The 25,597-nt window shown below is 44.6% G+C and overlaps 1 protein-coding gene across 3 annotated transcripts in view; it reads left to right on the top strand.

Annotated features, from left to right (window-relative positions):
- The window catches only part of KIAA1549L (KIAA1549 like), a 237,327-nt gene that overhangs the window by 123,467 nt on the left and 88,263 nt on the right, over positions 1 to 25,597 (top strand). For 2 of the 3 annotated variants that reach the window (XM_064492462.1, XM_031459821.2), the window contains exons 2-8: positions 8,708 to 11,227; positions 11,634 to 12,242; positions 14,323 to 14,438; positions 16,679 to 16,898; positions 17,917 to 18,050; positions 23,001 to 23,163; positions 24,672 to 24,731. In XM_064492462.1, the coding sequence (XP_064348532.1) occupies positions 8,708 to 11,227; positions 11,634 to 12,242; positions 14,323 to 14,438; positions 16,679 to 16,898; positions 17,917 to 18,050; positions 23,001 to 23,163; positions 24,672 to 24,731 (3,822 nt within the window). The remainder of the gene's footprint in view (positions 1 to 8,707; positions 11,228 to 11,633; positions 12,243 to 14,322; positions 14,439 to 16,678; positions 16,899 to 17,916; positions 18,051 to 23,000; positions 23,164 to 24,671; positions 24,732 to 25,597) is intronic. The other variant, XM_064492463.1, reaches the window with a different exon arrangement.

The raw sequence follows: 25,597 nt of genomic DNA, 5'->3' as shown, positions 1-25,597 counted from the left end.
GTGGAGAGGGCTTAAGGCAGCGTGGGATTCTTTTTCTTTGCCTGCTGCTTTTCCGTCTTCTCTGAATTTTCTGTAAGGATCATATATACTGAGGTTTTAAAAAAAATGAAGGTGCAATTTATTACTGTTAAAAGGGGCAAGATCAACTTTATTTTTAAACCTGTTTCACAAAGGATTTGAAAGCAATAAACTTTAAAAAAAAAAAAAAGGAAACAGCTGTGAAAGAGCTTTGAAAGTTACAAGGCTTCTGTCGAGGCAGTAAACAGAACCTTCTATTTGCTGGCATCACTTCAAGGAATGGCAATTTGATTCTATTAACTGGCGCATTTCATTTTAAAAAGCCCCAAGAGAAATCATCTTAGGCAAGAACAACCCAGGCGCCAAACTTCAGAACTGTGGGGTGTGGGGTGGATGCTTCAGCATAGCAATGATGCTTCATCCATCTCTTTTGACCTTCTAAAACTTGATGCCTGACAGGTCTTGGTGGTTTAGAGCCGTGCTCAGTAATGTTTGCCGAAGCAGCACCAGGGAGAGAGACTCATCACCAAACTCAGGAGAAAGGGGCAGCTACTGTGTGGGCTGCAGTCTGTTGGGGGTTCTTCCAGGAGATGGAGCCCACTCCAGACCCAGAGATGAAGGAAGACCTACCCTGCCCCACATGGAACAGAGGGCCTTGGATCTGAGGTCAAAGGGGCTGAGTCAGATTTGGCTGTAGGGCAACTCTCAGTGTGACCTTGGCCAAGACAACACTTGACCTCCCTTAGCCCTGGTTTCTTCCCCTGTAGAATGGGGTTAATAACCTTTATCTTCTGCCTCACAGGGACTGTGAGGAACAAGATAGGATGAGGGTATTAAAGTACTGTGCAAACTATAAGGGATTCCACAGATGTGTGGGATTATGACGATGCATGATCTGCAGGCATTTCTGAGTCCTGACTGGTATCCAGATCCTCTGAGGAAGCTTCAGAGTACATCTGTGGGCTACCCTAGGCTCAACAACAACAACAACAAATAATAATAATAATACCACCAATACTAGGTGGCAATGTAAGGGCACTATGTGTCAAGCACTGCTCTAAGGATACACTTGATAGGTATCACCTCATTTTAATCCTTCAAACAATTTCATGGAGCCTTGGGTACCATGAGGTAGATACTGTAATTGTCCCCATTTTACAGATGAGGAAACTGAGGCACAGAGAGGTTAAGTAACTCATCCAAGGTCACACAGTTAGCCAATGGAGGAGTGAGTGGAATTCGCATCCAGGCAGTCTGACTGTGGGGCCCGGTCTAAAGCTATTTTTCTCTGACATACAAGGAGGAAGAGCTCGGGATATTTATTCATTGGTCACCTTCGTTTCCTGCACTTGAGAACTGTTGGTGATCAGATTTGCTTTCCCTTAAGCGCTGCAGTGAGGAAAAGCTGCCGGCGGGCAGGGAGCGGGACAAAGCGGAGGGTCTCCTGACCGTGGTTGCAAACGCAGCCGCGCCCCGTCTAGCCTGGCGGTGGAAAGCGTCTCCTCGGTGGCGCCAGCGGCCAGAGGAAGGCGCAGCGCGGACTGGGAGAGGACTGCGACGGTGGCTGGGCTACGCGAGCAGTTCTGAGAAACCAGGCGGCAGCCCAGCGCAGCGTAGAGAGGACTGAATGGGGAACGCTCCTTAAGCAGCAGGCTCTGCCGGCTTTGGAAAGAAGGATCTCTAAGAACAGCCACCACCAGCGGACGGACACAGCCCTAGGGACGGAAGAGAGAGACTCAAGGGGAGACGCGGCAGCAGAGGAGCTGCTGTCCCTGCCGGTTTGTGTGAGGCTAGTGTGTCTGCCACGCGCAGGTGGCAGCATCACAGCCCGGGTCTGCGTCTTATGTACGAGAGCACTGAGCAGGATAAACGAGCAGCGCCAAGGGCCGCTGGGAGACAGAGGCCTGAACCATCCATCATTGTGCATCTCGCTCGGTGTTACCCCGTGGGGTCGGAAGTCCGGGGAGCTGAGGGAGGTTGTTTTCACCTTTTTGCCGTTCGTCAGTGACGGGCTGTGCATCCAAACCTGACCAAGTGCTGAACTTCTGATATTTCACTGTGATCATGGTCTGCCTCCCGACTGTTTTAGTCCAAGGCTGCGTTTAGCTTTCATGGGACTCTATGCAAACCTGCTGAGCAACAGAAGCATTTGATACAAATGTGTGCAAGCTTGTGCTCCCTATCATTAAGTCTGATATTCCAGCAAGAGTGACTTATCTCTTTGCTGAAGCTCCGAGAACCATGGTTTTCTTTAAACTTGGCTCAAACTAACTCGGTTGAAAATGGGCGTGTGTCAGTTGTCTGTTGAGTAGCATTTGGATGACCACCCACTCTCGTTGCCTTGAGAAGAAAAGAGGTGACTCATTTTCACTTTCCTTTTCATTATTTTGAGGGTCTTCATTTTGCTTGTTTTGCTCATTTGCAATGTAAGTCTATCTCTGCTGATCTTTCTTCATCCAGAGCCTCCTTAAATCTCTGTCATCTAAACTATTTCCCTTTAAAATTCTTTTGAGTACCAGTCCCTTGGTGGGAAACACTGTGTCCAAACAGAAGGTAATGGTTGGTTCATCCCTGGAATAGGTATTTGTAAATGTTCAGAAAGGGCAACCAGCCTGGGGCTTGCACGGGAAAACACCACTGTCTTTCATCTCCCTCTGTGGTGTGTGGGACGCATCTTTGGTTTCTGTGCATTTTTTTTTTTTTTGAAGACTGTTACCATATTTTCAGCAAAGAACAATCTGTGTTTTTCTAAGTAGAAAAAAGTTATGGGCTTTTGAGGGGGAGAGGAGATTGGAATCATTGGGAGTTTATTGAGAAAAATAAGAATTCAGTCATTTGATTAGAATAGTATGGGGTTTCTTTTCCTTGAAAAATGGAATTTAAACAGAAGAGTGCCACCTGTTACATAGCAACATTCCAAAGTGTCTGGTGACGTTTGCTGCTGTGGTTTTGTTTCTGCTCTTGCAAAGCCCTGTGTTGTCTTCAGTTAACTTCCCCCGAGTCCCAGGCACCATGTTAGAATTTTTATTTCACAGCTCGTTCTCCGGGATATTCCAGACGAACATATTAACTCACACTCCTTTGTTGCTGTCTTGAGTGCAGCTTCACACCATCCTTCATGCTTCTCTTCAGTCACGGTACCACGTGCTCTGGCTCCTCTCCCTACACTCCTGCTGCACCACATAGCCTTCCACAGCTCCTTACTTCCTACCTAGATTCATTTTCTAGTGCTGTATAGCCAAATACCACAAACTTCACAGCTTAGAACAACACACATTTACGATCTCACAAGTTTCCATGGGTCAAGAGTTGAGTATAGGTTATCTGGGCCCTTTGTATGAGATCTCACAAGGCTGCAGTCCTGGTGTCAGCTGGGCTGTGTCCTCATCTGGTGGTTTGGCTGAGGACAAATCTACTTCCAAGTTCACCCAAGTTGTTGGCAGAATTTATTTCCTTGTGGCTGCCAGATCGAAGTCCCTGGCTTTTTGCTGGCTGTCAGCTGGAGGCCACCCTCTGCTCTGAGTGGCCACCTATAGTTCCTAGAGACCGCCTGCAGTCCTGGAGGCCACCCACAGCTCTTTGCCACGTGGGCTTTCTCAATATGGCCTCTTAGTTCATCAGGCCATCAAGGAGAGCAAATCTGCCAGCAAGATAGAGTCTCATATAAGATTGAAAAAATCACAAGGCTGACATCCCATCACCTTTGCCATATTCTCTTGGTTAGAAGCAAGTCACAGATTCTGCTCATACTCCAGAAGAGGAGTCACACAAAGGCATGACCACCAAGAGACAGGGGTCATGGGGCTGCCAACACACCACCTATATCCAGCTTCTACTTCACTTCCTCCCTTCAAGTGTGTTTTCAACTCTCTGTAATATGGCTTTGCCTGACTTCTAATTTACTTTCCCTTCTTCTTAATATATACCACCTACCTCTCATCTCCTCCTCAAAACTTGTTTTCCTTTCTTATTCCTTCTATGATGCATCTCTAATTAATACAGAAATATTTTTATTAGCATAGACAAAGTTCTAAAATCTTGTGTGTAAAGCAGAAGTATTTTTCATTGAAGTGAGGAGTTCTTAGCTGTGTTTTTTCGGCTTCTGAATCTTTTTGAGAGTCTAATCAAAGCCAGAGACTCTCACTCCCAGAAGGGAGGGACACAGCCCTGCACTGTTTCATTTATTATTTCTGCACAACATACCACCCCCAGCTAAGTGCTGTACGATAACAGCCATTTTGTTGTGCTCATGGTTTCAGGAATTCAGACAGAACACAGTGGGGGTGGCTTGTCTCTGCTTCTTGATGTCTGGGGGCTCAGTAGGGAAGAGACAGCCAGCCTGATTCAAATGGCTGGGGACTAGAGTTGTCTGGCAGCCTTTTCATTCACCTGCCTGTGCCTGGACTGGGATGACTGGGAAGCTTGGCTGAGTTGGGACTGTTGACTGGAGTCCTTACACATGACCTCTCCATGCAGCTTGGGCTGCTAACAGAGTGGTGGCTGGGTTCCAGGAGGGACAGTGAGGGAGGACATGGAGAGCAAGCATTCCGAGGGCCAAGGGAAAGCTGCTTTTTATGATGGTAGCCTCAGAAGTCACGTGGCTTTAGTTCACCCCTACTCTAATTGGTTGAACAGTCTCAGGTCCACCCAAGGGAAGGGGACCTTGACCCTAGCTCTCAATGAGAAGCATGTAGGAGAATTTGCGGCCACTAAAAAAACCACCATATACACAAACATAAACATATTTACAGGAATACATTACCCTGAACTCTAAGAACTAAAAGGGACCATAAAGGATTATCTATTTTAATCTCCCATGCATGGCTCAGTTCCTCTTTGCAGCTTTGCTGTCATCACATCCCTGAACCACCTTACTGGTCTCCTGTCATCCACTCTTGCCCCTTTCAGTCCATCTTCACTCCGTAGCCACAGTGATTGTTCTGAAACACAAATTTTCCCCTGTATATCACCCACCCTCACTGCCTCCACTTCCACCTAAAATCTGTGACACTCTAGTGGTCTGGTCATCCACCAGCTCTTCAGCCTTATCTCATGCCACGCCCACTCGTGTTCTCCTGATCTTGCTTTTTTTCAGTTCCTTGTACTGTTTATGCATCTTCCCGTGACAGGGCCTTTGCGAATGCTCATCTTTTTACATGGAATTTTTTTCCCTACCCTCTTTGCTTGATTAACTTCTACTTATTCTTTGGATCTCAGCTTGATGGCCACTTCCTTAGTGATGTGATTTCTGACCCCTCTGATCAGGTCACACTCTCCTGTTGCATGCTCTTAAGAACTATGCATCATTCCTGTGTAACAGCTATCACTTTTACATTTGTGAGAGTTTGATTTAACTCCACGTCTCCCATGAGACTGTGAGTTCCATGGAGCCAGAGACCATGTTTGTTTTTCATCCTTTATTCTTTATAGCTTACATATAAACATTATAGATATTACTTCCTAAGTATGAGTTTTTTTTTTTAAATTTCAGGAGTGAAAAGAATTGAATGCAGCCTAAGAATTTGTAACTTCCTTGCTAGCCTACATTCCTATTATAGTTCATAATGAGCTCCAGTCAACTCTACATACAGGTAATGGAAGCTATTCTTAAGGGAAGCTCCACCATTCTGTTCCTGTCTAGGTAATATGTAGGTTAAGGTCAAGCCTTTATATTTAATCCTAATTTATGTCCTTTTTCAACAGTAATTTCAATCAGTTGACACGTCCTTGAAGCATGTTTCTCTGAAATTCTTCATATCAATTATTCTTTTGAATTTGCTATCATTTGCTAATTCAGTGAATATGCTTTCTTCCTTAGCTTTATGTATATCATTTTTTTTAAAGTCACCAAGTTCTGGGGTCAAATGTATTTGAAAAATATCCTAAACATATTTCAGAAGTTAAATATTTTTGAGCAATTTTGGCCAAACTTTAACTAAACCATCCAACATTGATTTATTGACTTTTTACTGCATCCCAGGCATTCTTATGTTTTCTTGTCTGTGGGACGTCTCTGAGCCTGTATTTAAATGTTGATGTACAAGGGATTTTGTCCATTTAAGTTCCAAATCTGCCTTTATATCAATTTTTGAATAGGCTAGGTAGGGTAAGTTAGGTTATGCTGCAGTAACAAACAACCCCCAAATTGCAATGATTTAAAACAACAAAATTTATTTCTTGCTCATGCTACCTGTATGTACTTTCACAGCAGAGGGCCTTTGCTTATTATAGTCCCTAAGGGACCTGGGCTGGTGGACCAGCAAACATTTTATATATTGCTAATTTCCTCCGCCTCTTCTTCCTTCTCTTTTCCTTCCTCCTCCTCTTCCTCCTCCTCCTCCTTCTTCTTAACAACTTATTGAGATATAATATTGCTAGGATTTTTTTTTTTCCTTCAGAGAAAGCAAATTCTGGGGAGTCTTGCTCCAGCATTTAAATGTTCTAGCCTACAAGTGACACTTGTCACTTCTGCTCACAACTCATTGGCCAGAGCTAGTCACATGGCCCAACCCAACCACAGAGGTGTCTAGGAAGTGCAGTCCTATATGTGCTCTGAAGGTGGAGAGTCAGAAATGTATGGTGACCAGCATCAGTGACTGTTAGGTATGAGTGTAGTATACAGCACTTCTCAAAATTGTTAGCTTGTTGAAACTTTTCTTCACGAGGCATCTTGGGACACAGTGTTTTGTAAGGGATAGCTTGGGAAACACTGGGGTCTAGTCTAGAAACAACAAAGTTAGCAGTGGCAAATTCACTAGGGACCATCTCTTCACTTCAGCATGGAACTCTCCAGCCTCCTTTGGCTGCAGCCATTCAGTCATTTACAAATCCCCCTTGTATTAACCATCCAGCACTCACTTCTCCTTCCTGTTTGTAAGATTTTTATGAAAGACTTTGCAAAAAATCTTGCTGAAAGCAGAAGCTACTCCGCCTAATGCATCCTTTTTGACTTACTTGAAACAAGATTAATTTGGTATGTCTCCTGAGTCCATGAGTTGAACCCGTGATTGAATATATTTCAATGAGAGTACAAAAGAAGAAATCCGGTGTAGATTTCATCTGACATGCAGGTAATAAAAGTGGATTCTAAAGTGTTACTGGAAAATACCAAAATGCAAAAACTGCATTATATGGGAATTATATTCACCCATGTACGTGTAAGTATCACCTGTGTACATAACCAGACAAGACTGCATGACAGGTAGGAAGCTGAGTCTATCTAGGAGATAAGCAATGTAAATAAGAAGGATTGAGGCATGACAGCAGTATCAGTCTTCCATGTAAAATTGCAGCCAACTGAGAAATGAAGCCTTCCTTAGGCTTCATGTGGTAACAGAAACACAATTTCCATTGCAAACCATGGGACAGTTCCCAAGGAGTGCAGGTATTTTAATGAAATGCTGTAGACTTTTGTGTCCTGTAGCTGTATGTGCATTTGCCAGTTATTTCTATATAAGGCGCACGTACAGCTCTGAGTGGCTGGAGGGTGCGCACAAACCCAGATTTTCTGATTTCAGCTCTTGGTTTGTTTGCTTCCGTCAGACAGTGCTAATGTGTTTTGCCAATAATGTAGAAAGCCCTAGAAGTACCTTGTTTTTGTTATTTTTAATTTAAAATATTGTTTAAGTGCACTTAGTCACCTCTGGGGTCATCAGCACCATCGACACCACTGTGGGAAGGGGAATCAGAGAATCCCCAGGCGGGATGTTGTTTCTTCCCAAGTGTGAAATCTCCAGCTTTCTGATCATCTATTTCTTTTTCTTTTTCTTTTCTTTTCTTTTCTTTTCTTTTCTTTTCTTTTCTTTTCTTTTCTTTTCTTTTCTTTTCTTTTCTTTTCTTTTCTTTTCTTTTCTTTTCTTTTCTTTTCTTTTCTTTTCTTTTCTTTTCTTTTCTTTTCTTTTCTTTCTTTCTTTCTTTCTTTTTTTTTTTTTTTTTTTGCCTCCTATCCTGCGGAGTCACGTTTTGTGCCCCGTCTCCTCACCTCTCTGCCTGCAGGTTCGCACATTGGTGCTGACAGCTCTGGTTTCTCTGCAGGTGCCCGTAGTGACACCAGGCCTGGCGAGAGCTGTCTCTGGTCCTGGGTGGGATGTGAATAGCTTTTCTCTCTCAGAAATAGCCTAATTTGGAAGAAATCCCCTTTGCTTTTTGACATGGTGTGAACAACAGCATCAGGGATCCTTTTAAATCCAACAGGATAAATATGTCTCCTTGGTGCCATCTTTCCAAACACAGGTAACCTCGGTTATCATGCTTGAGATGCCCTAGGGTCCAAAAGAAAAGATTCGCATTTGGATACAGAGTCCTTTCCTTTTGCATTTTGGATTCTTGGATGAGGCTTATTGTGGTGTCCTTGGCCGTGGCAGGTAGCCATGTTTGTCTTTGATTTTTCTAGGTTGTGAGTTTCACAGTCCAACCCTTGTAGGTGGTCTAGAAAAGAGATTTAATACACACACATATCTTCTACATCTTTGCTTAAATGTCACTTCATCAGAGACTGCTTCCCACCAGCTCTGCCCTATAGGTCAGATGCAGCATCTACATGTTTGTAATTACCTAATGTATTGTTTGAATGTGTTTAATGAGTCTTCTGTGATGGGGCGGAAGCCCTGTGAGGTCCCTGTCTTGCCCACCTTTCTCTCCAGTACCTGTGATTATCCCATGCCTGACTGCTTGATATTTTGTTTCACAGGAACAGACAGTCTGCAGATCACTGTCACCCCAACCCTGGAGTCATTTCCTCATGGGAAATTGTTACCAGTTTCACCAACATGGCCTTTCTCAGAAGTCCAGTCTTCCTCAGCAGTGGGCAGTATCAAGACTGTGCCAGGACCGTCCCCTGACAACACAAGCTTGCCACAGTCTGTCCGGACACCTCCACCCAAGACACACCGCAGGGCTCGGGCTCATGGGGACTTCTCTTCTCTCCCTTACCAAGGAAGTGGCCAGAGCGCCTCCCTCGAACCTTCCAAGGATTCCACTGAGTCCCTGGTCCAACCAAGACCTCAAGGGGGAAAGGAAGCAGCTGCCATGTCAGGTTTGCCTCACACCAGCATGCGCCCCCCATTGTCCACCGTCCCCTCAGTGACGTCCCTGAGTGCCGCCCATCCATCGTGGCCACCGTGGGTAGGGACTCCTTCCATTTCAAACCAACATTCCCTGAGGGCACACGTTCTCCCCCCATCTTCATCTTCTTCATTGGCTCCTGACTCACCTCATTCCATCATCTTTTCTAAGCCAGCAGGGCGACCCACCAAAGTGCCTTTATTCCCCCGAACAGCTCCAACTGACTCCTCCTCCAGGCAGCACGTAGCTAACCCCTTAAACCCATTTGCTGAGGAAATGAACCACACTCCATCCAGAAATGTCCAGGATTTAATAGGCATCCCTCATCTAGGTTTTTCTGGCTCCTCAGCCCCAGCAGAGGGACCTTACTCGGCCGGCTCGCCCGCACCTGAGTTTCTGAGCTGGGTGGCAGCCCTGGCCCATCGGTTCCCTCCTCCCCGGGCACTTGGAAGTCTTCTTCAGCTTTCAGGTAGAACGCCCTCACCGTCAGTGTTGGAAGTGGCTTCAAGTCCTGCATCCACCCAGGCTGAGGGGGCTAAAAGAGCACGTGATGAGGTGTCTTTGCCGGCTCTTAGGAGCGCAGCAGCAGTGACCCGTGAGGCTGCGTCTTCACCAGTCCAGACCATAGACTCAGTGGCAGTGGAGCTGACCAACCAAAAGGCAGCCCCTGCTACTGCAGATGACTCTGCTTACCCCCGTCATCTGTCAGCAGCTCCAGAGAATTCCAAAGGGCCCGCCCTTTCAGCAGAACACACTTCTTCCCCTCTGGTGCCTTCTCCTCTGGCTCTCACCACAGCCGGCCGAGGGCAAGACATGCTTTCTGGGGCGGTTCTCACATCACCATCCAATGGCACAGCAGCAGATTTCCCCTCTACGCCTCCTTCCCTTGGTCTGGCGTGGAATCATGCCTCTCCATTCACTGAGCCCCAGAAGCCAACTCCTCAAGATGCCAGCGATGATGGATCCCCTCCTACTGCAGCTACAGACTTCCCCCTCTCAAGCAAATTTCCTAATCTTCCTTCCACGACTTGGACATTTCCCCTGCAGAGAGAAGATAGAGGGACAGCTGTTTTAAAGAAAAATGAAAAGGCAAATTTGACAGTTGCTCTCCAGACCCATCCAAGTAAAGAGATTCCGAGTCTTCACACTGTAAATGGATTCACCTCTGATTTTAGCACTGATCATGTTTCCACAACACCAAGAACAAGCCCTCTTCCTTCAGAATTACCTTCACCATCCATCCCCTTCGCACGAGCCACCCAGACTGTTTCCCTACCTCTTAGCTTTTCCAACACCAAGCCAGAGACTTCCACAGCTTTGACAGACCAGTCTGAGTTGCCAGTTTCAGCTTCCAAACAGGTGATGGCATTTCCCTCCTCCAGTGAGGTCTTTGATTTCTCAACAATGGGAGACTTGAAGAAGCCAGCACTCACAGATGTTTTCTGGAGTTCTCTTTCAACAGAAACTGGATCCCTTACCACAGAACCAACAATATCTGGCTTGCTGCAGCAAACAAATTATGATATAAATGGGCACACAGTTAACTCCACAAGTTGGGAAACTCATTCAGCGTCAACCACTCCTCCCGGTGGTTTAAATTCAGCTGCCAATACAATAACATCTGGGGATTTCAAAGATAATGATGAACATTTAGTAACTGCAGAAGGTTTTAACATTCAGTATCCAGTCTCTGGTATCAACCCCAGTGAGCCCATTCAACAGTCAGATGTTACCATGGTTGGAAACCACACAGATGTCTTGTCTGTGAGCACTAACGACCATTCCAGAGACTTGCAAACAGCTGAAGTTGAAGATTTCCCATCCATAAGTCAACATTCTGTGTCTCATCCCCATCCACAGCTGCCTGCCCATCCAACCCATCCTCTTTTGCTAACTTCTCCAAGTCTAACTTCTACAGCTAGCTTGCAGGAAATGCTTTCAGATGGAATGAGTACAAGTTTCCAAATCTCTGCCGACATCGATCCATCTCCGGTGATAAATGCTTCCACACCTTTCCAGAGTATCCCGAGATATCACTCTACTGCTGATTCTACTCTGTCAACCAGTACCTTACTCAGGACCCCATCCAAAGCACTGCTGGCTTCTCGGCACCCCGAGAAATGGACAGGTGCAGCCACTGATGCAGGTAGCTTGTTTCCTGGTACCCCCCAAATTAGATATGACTGCTTCTGTGGCCAAAGCATCTTCAGGCTCAGCAGAGATACCCGGCTTTGCTCAGACAGAGCAGCTCCACCCTGATTTCAGGTTGATGAATGAGTTAGCAGTCTGAACAGTCATGTCCTTGATCTTCTGCCGACTTGATATTTTTGGAAAGTATTCAGAATTTAATTGTCCTTATTACCAGCCATAGCTTTGCCCTAAGTGGCATTCTTTTTGGTTAATTGACTTAACGAACCTAAAGCTGTTTCGCCTAAATTCCAGAGCTCAGAGACTTTTCACCTCAGCAAACCCATGAGTTACATCCATTCATTTCCAAAAGGGGTGTGTGCATTCTGGGCCAATGACAAACGTTGCTTTTTCTCTCTTTGCAGTGGACTTCTCGGTGTTGCCCAAGGCAGAACCGACAGCAGCAACCCCGCTGTTTCTTCGGAAATCAAGTCCACTGGCGCTGTCTGCAGCCCTGGTTGCCAAGGGCGCCGGCAGCAGCCCTTCGGCTGTGGCCACGGGGTTAGTCAAGAGCAGCTGGACCACTGCTCTAGCTAAAAATGTCACCAACAACGCAGCACCCGGCCCAAAGGTGACACCAGGGGCAGCCCATCCAGCCTTCTCCTTCACGCCGACCTACATGTTTGCAAGAACAGCCCACACCATGAGCACTCACCCCACCATGCAGGGGAACACGGGCGCCGCCTCTGGCCTGCTGTCCGCAACACACCTCCCCAGGAAACCACAAGCCATGCACCCGGGCTTCCCAAACTCCACCAACCCAGACGTGCCCAGGGCGTCCACCGCGCGCCCGCTGACAATCACGGCGGCCTTGACGTCTATCACCGCGCCAGTAAGGGCCACCCGGATGCCACCTTTGTCAGCAGAAAACACAGATGCTGCTCTTCCCGCTGCGTCCGCTGCTGTGGTCACAGCTGGCAAAATGGCATCCAACCTGGAGTGTCAGATGTCCAGCAAGCTCCTGGTGAGGACAGGTAAGGGTCCACTGTCCTCACGCAGCTTGAAAGCAGCAGGTGCATCCTGGCCTCCGAGACGTAACAGAGTTATTAGGTTTCTCTGAGATCAGTGGTTCTCCACCAGGGGTGGTTTTGCCCCCACCTGAGGGGACATTTGGCCATGTCTAGAGATGTTTTGGGGTGTCTACGACTTGGAGGGTAGGGAGGATGTCACGGGCATCTAGTGAGACAGAGACCTGGGAGGCTGCTAAACATCCTACAGTACACAGGACGCTCAGACAACAAAGAATAATCCAGCCCAAAAACATCAGTAGTGCTGAGGTTGGGAAGCCCTGATCTTTATCAAGTGACAGAGGAGAGGAGGAGCATCATGTGACACGGACTCTGGTCCTGGGATCCATCCTGATATCAGAGGCCCCTGGGAAACCAGTCCTGCCAGTGAGTCTGAGAAAGCAAACGTGCACCAAGTTTTGCCTGTAGAGTGAATCAGTGATGTCTCGCATGCATGGATGATGTGATCAGCGAAATAGAAAGTCTTGGGAGGGGCTACAGAACTCAGAAAGGCTTTCTGTCCTGTGTTTTTTCAACCAGCAAATACTAAAAGTACAGCTACTGTGCACTATGTCAGTGCGCACAATTTCTCCTGATGTTAAAAAGGAGACTTTTTTGAAAAAGTTGGGTGATGGGTGCTACCTTTTCAGCCCCCACCTCTGAGTTGCAGCACACGGGCCAAGAAGGCACAGGACGCTTTTACTAGTGTGGTAGTGTCTGTTATAAACAACATTAGACATGCTATTTGAAGGAGCATGCCAGTGTTGGATGCTCACGTCCCGCCTTCTTCGCCCCACAGAGAATTAAATGGAATTATTTCCTGAGAGATTTCTTATTCTAAAATGGGAAATTGTGAATGTGGCACAGCAGAAAGCACAGTATCTCTTTCTCAAGAAATTATACCATCTGGTTTTCCACTCCCCCACCCCCTCTCACTCCAGATCTCCACCGCCTCCTCTGAGTGGCAGGCACCCCCAGCCACCTAGATGCAGAAGTCTGGAACATTCTCCCCTCCCTCTTTTTCACAACCTCCCCTCACCCCAGCCACCCCCTGATCAGCCCCTGGTTCCTTCCAGTCCTACCTCCTGACCACCTCTTCTGTCCACCCCCTCCCCACCACTTCCCTAGTTCACACCATCAGTCGCTCACCTCAGTTTCTGCAACGACAGTCAAATTTATCTCTCTGCCTTCAGACTTCCCCTACCCTCCAATCTGTTCTCCAGTCTGCAGTCAAGGGAACCTTCTAAAATGCATGCCTTTGCTTAAAACCCTTCGTTTCCCACTGCCCTCAGGACCAAGCCTGAACATGTAGACTGAAGTATGCATTTCTCTCGCCTGTGCCTTTGCACTCGGTCTTCCCTCTGCTGGGATTGGTGGGTGCAGTCCTTCCTGCCTTGCCTCACTCACGCCCGTTATCCTTCAAGACTCAGTGGAAGCATCAGTTCCTCCCAGAAGCCTTCCCTGATCCCTGCCGTCTTGCCCAGGTTAGAGCCAGATGCTCGTCCAAGGGCCTCCAACAACATCCTAGGCTTCCCATCAAATAGCGCCTGTCATGTTCGATCACAAATGCCTCTTCGTCACCCGGGTCTCCATCCCTGTCTCTGTCCCATTGTAGGGTGGGGAGTGCACCTCCTGATGCTGGGTTGTTTTAGAGTGTAGCACCTGGCTCAGGGCCTGCATTTAAGGAACCTCTCAGGGATGCTGTTGCGGGAATTTTCTTGCATGCAGACCCACCAGGGGCAGGCATGGCTAAGCCTGGCTTTCAGAGTCAGAGGCAGCATTGGTCAGAAGTGCCACCGCACACTAGCTCTCTCTCCACTAGGGCCACGCAAATGGCTGGGGCTTTTTAGGACTTGAGTGGAACCAACCGAGATGCTGACCCAGCAACCCCTCCACGCCCCCACCCACCAACGCGTTGGTTGGACCTGTATGCACCAGCTTTGCTCAGAACCTGTAAGAGGTGGTGGTGAGATGGAGAGGAGGGCTGATCAGTTAGGAGGCCTGCTGCCTTATCATGCTGATCGTGTGCTTCTGTTTCACCCCACAGTTATCTTTCTGACCCAAAGGAGGGTGCAGATCAGTGAAACCCTGAAGTTCAACATAGCTAAAGGGCTCACGCAGGCATTGCGGAAGGCGTTCCACCAGAATGATGTCTCGGCTCATGTAAGCCCCCTGCTTTCGTAACCAAGCTAATCCACCCACATCTTCCTCAGCGGTCCGGAGTCTGTTTAGACTGTCTTCCTCCTCCCTGGGTACCACAGCCACAACAGAAATAGGATCTTTCATCGTTTTGGCAAATAGCTAATGCGTGGTAGCTGGAGAAAAAGGTCAAATTCTGAGATGGAAAACTGAGGATAATTGCCTTATGTCTAGATTTTTTTCAAAGCCTGGATGTACTGTTTTAAATTGTCCCATTATCCTGTTGTTTGGGCAAACTATTTAATTGCATCGGTATAATTCTGCAGAAACCATCCATTGCTTTGGCCTCTATCTTCCTCACCATTGTAAACAGTTAGTGATTTATTTCTAGACCTTTAAAAATTACTCTGACTTGTAAATTGAGTCCAACTTTGCTTCAATTGCCAGCAGCAGACGGGAAAAAAACTTTTTTTTCCCTCCAAACACTTTAATGCCAAGTACTAGTTAACAACCACGAGCTGATTTTGATGGCATATCCAAGTGATGGAAGCCTTTGCACTCTTTTTGTTTGATTCCAAGTTTTAAAGGAGTAAATGTGATTGGCAGTTAGTGGACCACCCTTTACATCACTTAAAAATATTGCTCTGGCTTCTTCCTTTGAAGGTTTGCACCACAGCTGCATTCAAACTAGTGGTCCCCACCACCACATCAAGGCCTCACAAGGAGATTGAGTACACAGTTAATTGGTCACGGTCCATCTCTTTTATATAATTCTGAAAAAAAGAAGGAAAGGAAGAAATGCTCTCCACAAGAGGAATCTTTGGTTTCTGCACCGAAAAATTCATTTGAAAGTTGAAAATGTGAAGGTTTCCATTTGGTTACCTGAAACAGTTTTCACTAAAATTTAGTCATTTGCAAGCTACTGGTCACAGTTTCTGCTATTTTTTTTTTTTTTGTATATCATCACAGATCGCTGTGACAACTAGTATGTATTAGTTTTTTTTAAAAATCTGCTTTTATTTTTAAAAACTTAAACACATTTCTTTTGAAAGGACGTTTGGTATTACCACCATAAAGGGAAATCAGGATCATTTGGCATAAATAAAAGGTGATCACAGAAATGAGAATAGTGGAAGAGAGCTTGTTAAATTCAAGCTAGATATTGTTGCTTGCAGAAGGCTCTAAGGCTGGGCCTGGTGTCCCTTTGTTTAAAAATATGATTAGCAAGGATTAGAGAGGTGTTAAAAGTAAATTATCCTCAAACTGAGACTTGCGCCTTGAGATAACTGGAAGGATTCGAACAGGAGTCACTTTCTCGCTGGGTGATTTGGTGACGCTTAGTGCTGATCCATGTTCCATCCAGAAGTATCTCTTGTCCCACCTACAGGCATCTTGAGCACCACCTTTAGGTGACAAAAGTGTTGGAGGCACACACAGTGTGGAGGAAGCAAAGGCACACCCAGCCTGCTGCAAAATCAGTTGTCTTGGTTTCTTTAGCAAATAAACATGATGCAAGAATAAGAGGGGAGGGGAAGCAGGTGTTAAAAACAGCCTCAGCTGTTAATATACAACACTAAGAAAGCAAAACAAAATAAGAATAAATTTGAAAGCCTCAAAACCTGCCAGCTGGGTCAGAAAGAGCTCAGATCATCAGCACCCCTTAGGACTCAGCTGTAGGAGAAATTCTCCGTGGCCCATCCCTGTCTTGGTCTTGAAACAGTTACAAGCCAAGACTGGAGTGAAGTCTGAACAATTCTTCTCTCAGCTTCTAGAGAGAGGAATTCACCTCATTTATTACCTGGCCCCCTGTCCTGTAAGGGGCCTCACTTAATCTATTATTTCTGCCTTTTGATGTTCATAAATGATGAGAAATATAATACAGCAGTTTTCCCCAGAATTCCATTCCCTGGAAATCTCTCTTGCCCATCATCTCCTGCCTACCTGCCTGCTTGGTGATCAGTGGTACTCACAGAATTATACTAAGGCACTTAAGGAATCAAAAAAACAAAATCAAAACCCCACAGATTTAATTCTATTCCGTGTAGGTTTGATATAAATTATACTTCTTGTATATATTTGAGATTTGATATTTTGAGACTTGCCAATCCATGTATGCTTTATGGGATTGTTGGGATAGTTCTCCAGTGGGGACATCCTGTTCCCCGGCCATGCTAAGTAACAGTTGTGGTTCTAAGAAACACCAGGAAGAACTTACGGTACCATGGAAGTGGACACTGAGTTCTGTGGGTCCATTTGTTTTGCAGGTGGACATTCTGGAACATTCTCACAACGTTACAGTTGGTTATTACGCCACGAAAGGGAGGCTGGTGTACTTGCCTGCGGCAGTGATCGAAATGCTGGGTGTTTATGGGGTCAGCAACGTCACTGCAGATCTGAAGCAACACGCCCCAAACTTGCAATCGGTGGCAGTACTTGCTTCCCCGTGGACTCCCCAGCCTGCAGGCTACTTCCAGCTGAAAACAGGCAAGTAACTCAGAAGGAAAGGATGCCTCTCCGTTCTGGATCAGGGGTGGTACCAAGAAGACACCTATTTGACAACTCCATGGCTAGCTGCTCTGTCATCTCATTAAGTCCCTGTGTAGCTTCCTCCAAAAGCCTTGTGAAGATGAATATATGCATATGCATGACTGGGATATTGTGCTGTGGACCAGAAACTGACACATTATAACTGACTGTACTTCAATAAAAAAAAATAGAATCTATAAATAATAGATGTAATCATTATGTTGATTAATGCCCTTTCACGATGTAAAAAAAAAAAATTACAACATAAAAAAAAAGGCCTTGTGAGTCAAATGTCCAAGTTTCCAGCACAGCAGCCTAAACTTTTCTAACCCTGGATTTATTAGAAATATTCCTTCACATGAGTCTTTCTTCCCAGTTTATATAATTAGTACTTATGAGGGTCAAGTACTGTATTTTTATGTTTTTTCCTGTATCACTGATGGATGCTGAGAAGAGCTGAGCATCTATAAAATCTATGCTTTGCAGCAGTATGTTCCAGGTGCCACTGAATCAGAATCTCTGAGCTTAGGCCCGAATCTTCCTTTCTTTCAAACTCCCTGGTGATTCTTATCTTGTGGTTTGTAAACCACAAGAGTAGAGGAACCATTGAAATTGAAAGACTCAATCAACTTAGTAATGCAGGTCAATTCATTTTTTTTTCCTCCAAAGAAATAGAAGATATGATCGCTGTTAAATTATTTTTTTGTCTTGGACCAGATGTCTCCAAATTCCAATCAAATGAAATCACAAAATCCTTTGCATTGGAGGGAATCTCAGGTTTGATCATGCATTTAATTCTTCTATATTATAAATCATTTTAAGAGCCACTTCCAAAACTACAACCAAACCTTGTCCGTCCTTATTTGCCTAATTTCTCTGAAGTAAAATCATGCCATCTTATCTCATGACTGCTATTGAGTTCAAGGAACTGAGACACAGAGCTTTGGTGGGCCCTGATTTCTTATTCTCATCCTAGTGCTGCAGTTCGTGAGCCAATCCGACAACATACAGTCCTGCAAGTTTGCTCAGACGATGGAACAGAGGCTGCAGAGGGCCTTCCAGGATGCGGAGAAGAAAATTCTGAATACTAAAAGCAACCTGACGATTCAGGTGAGGAGGAGGATGCTTCAGCCATGTAGTCGACAGAGGCCAACCATAACACAAATGTTGGCAGGAAATGACTTGGTCCCCATTTCAAAACTGCCTGGTGTAAGTGCAACTTGGTTCTTTGGGCATGTGATGTAGACAGGAGAAGGTGCCACTTTCAGGCCACTGATTTGAGTCAGGCCTGGCACTGATGGGGGTATCTGGGGTATGGTCATGACAAGAGAGATGCTGTGTCACTGTGTACCTGCTATGATTGGGGATTTTATATTTATTTGCCCATGTGAAGTCTCCAGGCCTTTCTAATGCATTTATTATTTTTTAAAAATGAACTAGCATATCCTCTATGTGTCAAATGTTGCATATAAAATGAATCATTCCTAAATAGCTAACTCACCAAGAGTTGCCTGTTCCGTGATTTTCACTGAGCTATTTTCCAGACATCTACATAAACGATCACCTTAGTTTAAACACATACACAATACATATACACACACATTTTATATCTAGGGCTTACTGTGTGCCAGGACTGTGTTAAGTGTTTGACAAATGTTTTGCTGTGTAATACTCAAGACATCCTTCTGATGTGTTATTATCACCATTTCACAAGAAAGGGAACTGAGAGAAAGGTAAGGAGCATCCAGAAGGTCACACAGTTGGTAAACAATAGAATTAGGACTTGAGCCAAAGCCCATGCTCTCATCCACCATGCTCTGCCAGCATCAGTGCAGTGCAGAAATGGGATCCTTGATGAAGTTTTTGAAGAGTGTATGAATTATCTTCCAGGACAGTCCCACTCCCAGTGTACTGTATTTCAGCTTCCTGTATTCATAGTAGACGTGCTACCAGAAGCTTTTCTCAGACCCATTTTTTACAATTATATAGATAACATCCCACTAAAGACAGATGCTTCTAAGTGATATTCATCCAGCCCCCAAATTTCTCAAATTAACTGTACTAACCAATGTCTCTGTTTTTACTGAACTAAAAGCCTTTGCAATTAAACCCAGTGGTTTCAAAATTGACATTTAGCATAAGTGAATTATCAGCAAAACCAATATGATGTGGAAAGCATACAATTTAATTTGAATGAGCAGCTTTCCTTTTCTAGATTTACCGAAAGTATATGTGGAAGTATCTCTCATTATGATTTGGTTCCTATTAGACTAAGATCTAAAAACATGTCACAGACATAAGATTTATATAAGGAGTATGACTCAGCTCCTTTGGGGGAGATCTTTTTCTTTCTGATGGGATTTGTGATCCTCATATGTAAATGAGTCTTATTAGAGCTTGGCAGCAGAACATACTCTAACTGGATTCAGGAAGCACAGACTTATTGAGTACCGGCTCTTTATCAGGCATTGGAAGGGACACCAAGATAAATAAGCTGCCCTTGGTTTATTTGTGAAAGTGGTGTTAAGCAGCCCTGAAGAATGGTCACGCTTTTCTTAGCTGTATAAAAAATGAGTATATTAAAGAAGACATAAATAAATGGAAAGATACTCTGTGCTCATGAACTGGAAGACTTAATATTGTTATGATATCAGTACTACTGAGACTGATCTATAGAGTCAATGAAATCTCTATCAAAATTCTAGTGACTTTTTTGCAAAAATAGAAAAACCCATCTTAAAATTCACATGAAATCTCAAGGGACTGCAAATAGCCAAAACAATCTTGAAAGAGAAAAAGTTGGAGGTCTCACACTTCCTGATTTTAAAACTTAGTACAAAGCTATGATAATCAGAACAGTGTGGTACTGGCATAAAGGCAGACTTATACACCAATGGAACAGAACAGAGAGCCCAGAAATAAACCCTTGCATATATGGTCATATGATTTTTGACAGTGGTAGCAAGTCCATTCAGTGGGAGGAGGGACAGTCTTTTCAGCTGGTGGTACTGGGAAAACTAGATATCCACAAGCAAAAGAATGATCCTTACCTAACACTATATGCAAAAATTAAATCAAAATCGATCAAATACCTAAATGTAAGGGCTAAAACTATGGAACTTTTAGAAGAAAATAGAGAAGAAAAGCTTCATGACATTGGATTTGGCAATGATTTGTTGGATATGACACCAAAAGCACAAGCAACAAAAGAAAAAAAATAGATAAATTGGGCTTCATCAATATTAAAAACTTTGTGGCTCAAAGGACATAATCAAAAGGCAACCCACAGAATGGGAGAAAATACTTACAAATAATATATCTACAATGGATTAATATCTAGGATAGATAAAGAATTCCTACAACTCAACAACAATAAAACAAACACCCCAGTTATGAAATGAGCAAAGGATTTGAACAGGCATTTCTCCAAAGAAGATATACAGGTAACTAGTAGGCACATGAAATGATGCTCTATGTGACTAATCATTAAAGAAATGCAAATAAAACCCACAAAATACTAGTTCATACCTATTAGGATGGATATTATTTTTAAAAAATAGAGTAACAAGTCTTAGTAAGGAGGAATTGGAACTCTTGTGCACTGCTGGTGGGCATGTCAAGTGGTACAGCTACAGTGGAAAACAGTATGGCAGTCCTTCAAAAAATTAAACATAGAATTACCATGTGATCCAATGATTCTATTTCTGGGTATATACCCAATAGAATTGCAAGTAGGGACCTGAACAGATATTTGAACACCCATGTTCATAGCAGCATTATTCACAACAGCCAAAAGGTGGAAGCAATCCAAGTGTCCATCCACAGATAAATGGATAAATCAATGTGATGTATACATATGATGGAATATTATTCATCCTGAAAAAAGGAGGGTAGTTCTGACACAGGCTACAACATGGGTGTACCTTAAGGACATTGCACTAAGTGAAAGAAGCCGGTAACAAAAGAACAAATGCTGTATGAGTCCGCTTATAAAAGATACTTAGTTTTGTCAAACTAATAGAGACAGAAAATAGAATGGTGGTTGCTAGGAGCCAGGGAGAGGAAGAAATGGGGAGTTGTTTAATGGGTACAGAGTTTCAATTTGGGGTGATGAAAAAGTTCTGGAGATGGATGGTGGTGATGGTTGCACAACAGTGTGAATGTACTAAATGTCATTGAACGTACACTTAAAATGGTTAAAATGGTAAAATACATGTGTTTTTACCACAAAAATGTATGAGGCTAATGTAATCTTATATGTCAATTCTCAGTTTAAAAAAATATATATATATTTATATAACTTACCTGGTCAAGTGTAGAGTGTACCCAAGTACCATATTGCAAGTTCTTTGGGATCCAATGAGATTTCATTTTGCTGAAAAACAAAAAAATAGAATGTTCACAATAGAGATACAGGTTGCAGAGTTATTTTAGTTTTTTGGGTTTTTTTTTAGGTAACAGTATGGTAAGGTCTTTTGAATTATTCAGAGAGAAGTGCCTTTTTCTTTTTTTGGTACCTTGAGGAACGAGGCGTGAATACCTGTGGCTAAACCATGTTCTAAAAATACTTCCGGCGAGGAGAGTAAGAGTTGACCAGAAATGTCGACTCCATAGGTCATTAATCATGGGACTCAAGCCTCTGCAGAGAATTTAAAAGGAGCTTCTGCTTAGGGGGAAACATGAGAATAACGTGAAGAAGCTACTCTTGACAGTCTTCTTCAAAGTCAGGTTTAAAGGAAAGTTGCAGAGATGTTTGTGTCTGAGCACACAGAGGTCTGGGGAAGACTGGATATCAGTCAGCTCCCTGCAGGAAGAGAGGACACATTCAAATGAAGGTAATTTCAGGAAAATCCAGTGAAAGGGACTTTGCAAGAGTGTGGACAGGCTCTGGAGAAACCATGGGACGGTGCAGCTTCCAAGGCTGTACCATTTGGGGCTGATGAGGGGAGAGAAGGGAGCGTTTGAGGCCAGAGCTGCCCAGAAAGAGCTGTGACCACCCCCAACCCGCCCCTGGAGGGAGTCCCCACCCCAACCCTCTGACTGCCCTTTCCTCCCTCCCTCCTCCTGAGCTCCCTTTAGCTGAAGCCAGAGGGCCAAGGAGCACACTCAGGTGGTCCACAAAGGGCCAGCTCTGGGCGCTGAGCAGGATGAGGGTGCGTTGGCAGGTGGATCTGGAGAGGGGAGGGGTAGCCACTCAGTGCAGAAGCCTGCAGAGACGGTCTCACCAGGTGGAAGGCCTTCCTGCCGCATCTGTTTTTCCAAATCTCATCTGTGGGATATTTTTGTGTATCCGTTGACCCATAAAAGTCTCATTTTCTCATAAGTGAAAAACTGACTTAGACAAAATTCGAAAAGAAAAACCACACCATCTCCCAGTAACATTATCATATTCTATATTGAATAATAGAACACAAGGAAATGGAATCGCCCTGTAAAGAAGCTATTTTCTATTTCTGAATTCTTTCTTTGTCGTCAGGTTCAGTCACATTGTCCATTACTAGGTTGGTGACTGACTGTGTGCATTTCCCATCCTTTTAACCTTAAAATTCCCTGAACGTTTGACTCAGGCTTTCTCTGTCTGGGCAGTTGAGCCTCCTTAAACTGGCCATTCCTGTGCTCTACTGGTCTTATCAGAACCATAGAAGTAGCCTGAGACAATTTAGTCCCTAGAAAAGATACACACGCCAGTGGCTAAAACCAGAAGTCAGGCTGCCTCGGTTTGAATCCTGGCTCCATCACATGTCAGCTGTGTGACCTTGGGCAAGTCCCTTGATCATTCTGTGCTTCAGTTTCCTCCTGTGTAAAAGGGACTCATAACGGGATACCCACCCCTCCCCAGTGTTGTGGTGAGAATTAAATGAGATAACATGCCCTTAGCAGGGAGTGAGCCATCCATGAATGACAACTATTGTTGTTCTTGTCTCTTCCTTGCTCTTTCCCCACCTCCCTTTCATCCCTACCCTCAGCTTCTGGTGAAACTTCTCCTCCCACAGCCTCCATGAAACAGACCCTCATCTTATTTGGCATGTCTCCCTCCCCTTTCCTCCTGTGTCAATTCAGATCGTGAGCACGTCCAACGCCTCCCAGACAGTCACCCTGGTGTACGTGGTGGGCAATCGAAGCTCCTTCCTCAACGGCACGGTCGCCAGCAGCCTCCTCCGCCAGCTCTCAGCCGAGCTGGTGGGGTTCTACCTCACCTACCCGCCGCTCACCATCGCCGAACGTGAGTATGTCCGCGTCCTGCCGGGTTAGCAAACCGCCTTGGTGTCAGGCCATGTACTACCTCTTCTGCTATAAAACACAACTGAAATATGTGATAAAGGGGGATTGAATTGATGAAAACTTTATTGCACCTTGGCAAAAGCACTGGCTAGTGCTTTGACCTTTCACTTATCTCGTATCTCATTTAATCCTCACAACCATCCTCAGAGGTAGGTGCAAAATTAGCCCCATTTTGCAGATGGGAAAACTGAAGCTCTGAGAGTGCCCACTCTCCTGTAGCTAGTGAGACATGGAATCGGGTGTCTGAACCCGAGCAGTCTGCCTTCTGAGCTTGTAATGCTGCCCGGTGGGGCATCGGGCCTCATGGCAATCTGGGTTGCTGTGGTTTCCCCCACTTCTGCCATCAGCAAATGTTCCCAGGCCTTCAGCCTTCGCCCTGGCTGTAAATATCATAGTGCGACTCATTTGCAATCAGTGTCGTGACTTCACTTGATGAAGTCCCCACAGCCTTGTGGCCTCGTCTTCCTCTAATGCTTCAGTTACACAATCCTCATTATCATGCAGCAGGCATAGACTTCGAAGACGATGCAGCCTACGTTTTGTACCCAAACACTTATGTGGTAGCCAAAGGACGTAAAGATATGTGCTCTGAAATTTAATCATTGGTGCATTTCTCAAGGTCAATGGGCAGGGTTTTATGTTGTTTTTTTTTAAACACATATTAGCTAAATTTTTTTGTTTCCTTTTATGGTTGCTTTTGAGACTGTAAGTAAGTAAGATGATCTGTAGAATATACTTAGCACATAGTAGCCACTCAGAATTTTTTTCAAATGTTTGTTTAATGACAAGCTTTTGCAAATTTCTAAGTAGTAAGGAAAGAGGACTCCTGACTTCATGGAAGAGAAGATGTCATAAAAGATGGCATTATGTCACAGCAGCATGCGAAGGATTTATTTTTTTCATCATCTTGATATTCTGCGAATAATAACAATAAGACAACTGTGATTTTTTGAGCGCTTACTATGTGCTAGGAACTGTGCTAAGCCCTTCACATGTATTAACTCCAATGGTCACTGCACCTGTAGAGAAATGGGACCCTTGGTTACAAGCGTTTGGCTACTAAACTTGACATTGGAAAAATGCATTCAGAAATAGTTATTCCTAAAAATGTTAGTGATGGCTGAATAATTTTTAATAAGAAAGTCATAATTAAGACAGATTCTAGCTGTAGGTCTTGACAATGAAAATGTTTCACTTAAGGTTTTGATGGAAAGACTGAAAGCAGAAACAAACCCATGAGTCCTAGCAGACTCTTCCTCTGAAGGTTCGCCCTTTGCTGAGTATTTTCATTTTCTGAGTAGCAAGTTTCAGCCTGTATGTCCTAGGGTTAGCAAGAATGACAGAGCGGGGTTTAGCTGCTTGGTATCTTGTCAGCTGTGTCTATTTCCCTGAACAATATTCACATACAAAACTGTGAAAATAATTTGGTGTGTTTCTTGCTTGTTTTAGCACTGGAATATCCCAACCTTGATATATCAGAAACAACCAGAGACTATTGGGTAATTACAGGTAATCTCTTCTTTCATGTCCCCTTTCATCCTACCAGGTGGTTTATTTTTGAAAATTGCATGCCTTTCAGTGAGAGGATTGGCATCTTTTCTTGGGTCCTGTCTTAGAAGTTACTTTCCTAGGGCCAGAAGTGGGTGAGAGAAGCTGAGATAAGAAAAGACATTACACTGAAGATGAGTGTTAAATAACAGCTACCTTGAAAGTCACACCCAGGGGCTTCCTCTTTGCAAAACATGCACCCATCAGAAGGTGTGGCATTAATCGGTGGCAGGTCCACGTGAATTGTTGTCTGCCCCTTTAAAGATCGTGCTGCCCTACAAAACCCAAGTGAAAGTCAGAGGAATGCCACTGCTGGTACACCCACACTGAGCTGGCTGGCCAAGCCCAGGCATGTCCTGACAGTGAGGGCGGATGGAAGTAGAAGGCTGTTTGGGTGGCATTTTCCCTTTTGCTCTTGACATTTCCCAGCTGAGATTTATGAAACAGCAAAAAAGTTCTTGTTTGTATTTTTCAGAAGCTAGACAGTAGCTCTGAAAATTAGAGAAGCAAGGACTGGGAGCAGAGAGAGGACAGATGTTTGTAGGAGAAGTGAACAGCTGAGCAGTAAAGAGGAGGGGCGGGAGGGGATGAGTCTGCTGGACCAGCCGGCGGCTGTAAGGAAGTACCCCAGGCTGGGAGGCTTCAACGGTGGGAATTTATTTTCTCCCAGCTCTAGAGGCTGAAGGTCCAGTATCAAGTTGTCAGCAGGACTGTTTTCTTCTGAGGTCTCTCTCCTTGGCTTGTAGGTGGCCACCTGTCCTCTGTGTCTCCATGCTGTCTTCCCTCTGTACGTGTCTGTGTCTTAATTTCCTCTTCTTATAAGGACA

The sequence above is a fragment of the Camelus dromedarius genome, chromosome 12 (assembly GCF_036321535.1).
Source record: "Camelus dromedarius isolate mCamDro1 chromosome 12, mCamDro1.pat, whole genome shotgun sequence".
NCBI classification, from domain to species: domain Eukaryota; kingdom Metazoa; phylum Chordata; class Mammalia; order Artiodactyla; family Camelidae; genus Camelus; species Camelus dromedarius.
Note: the sequence above shows the minus strand (reverse complement) of the source record. Positions and strands in the feature narration are given on the sequence as shown.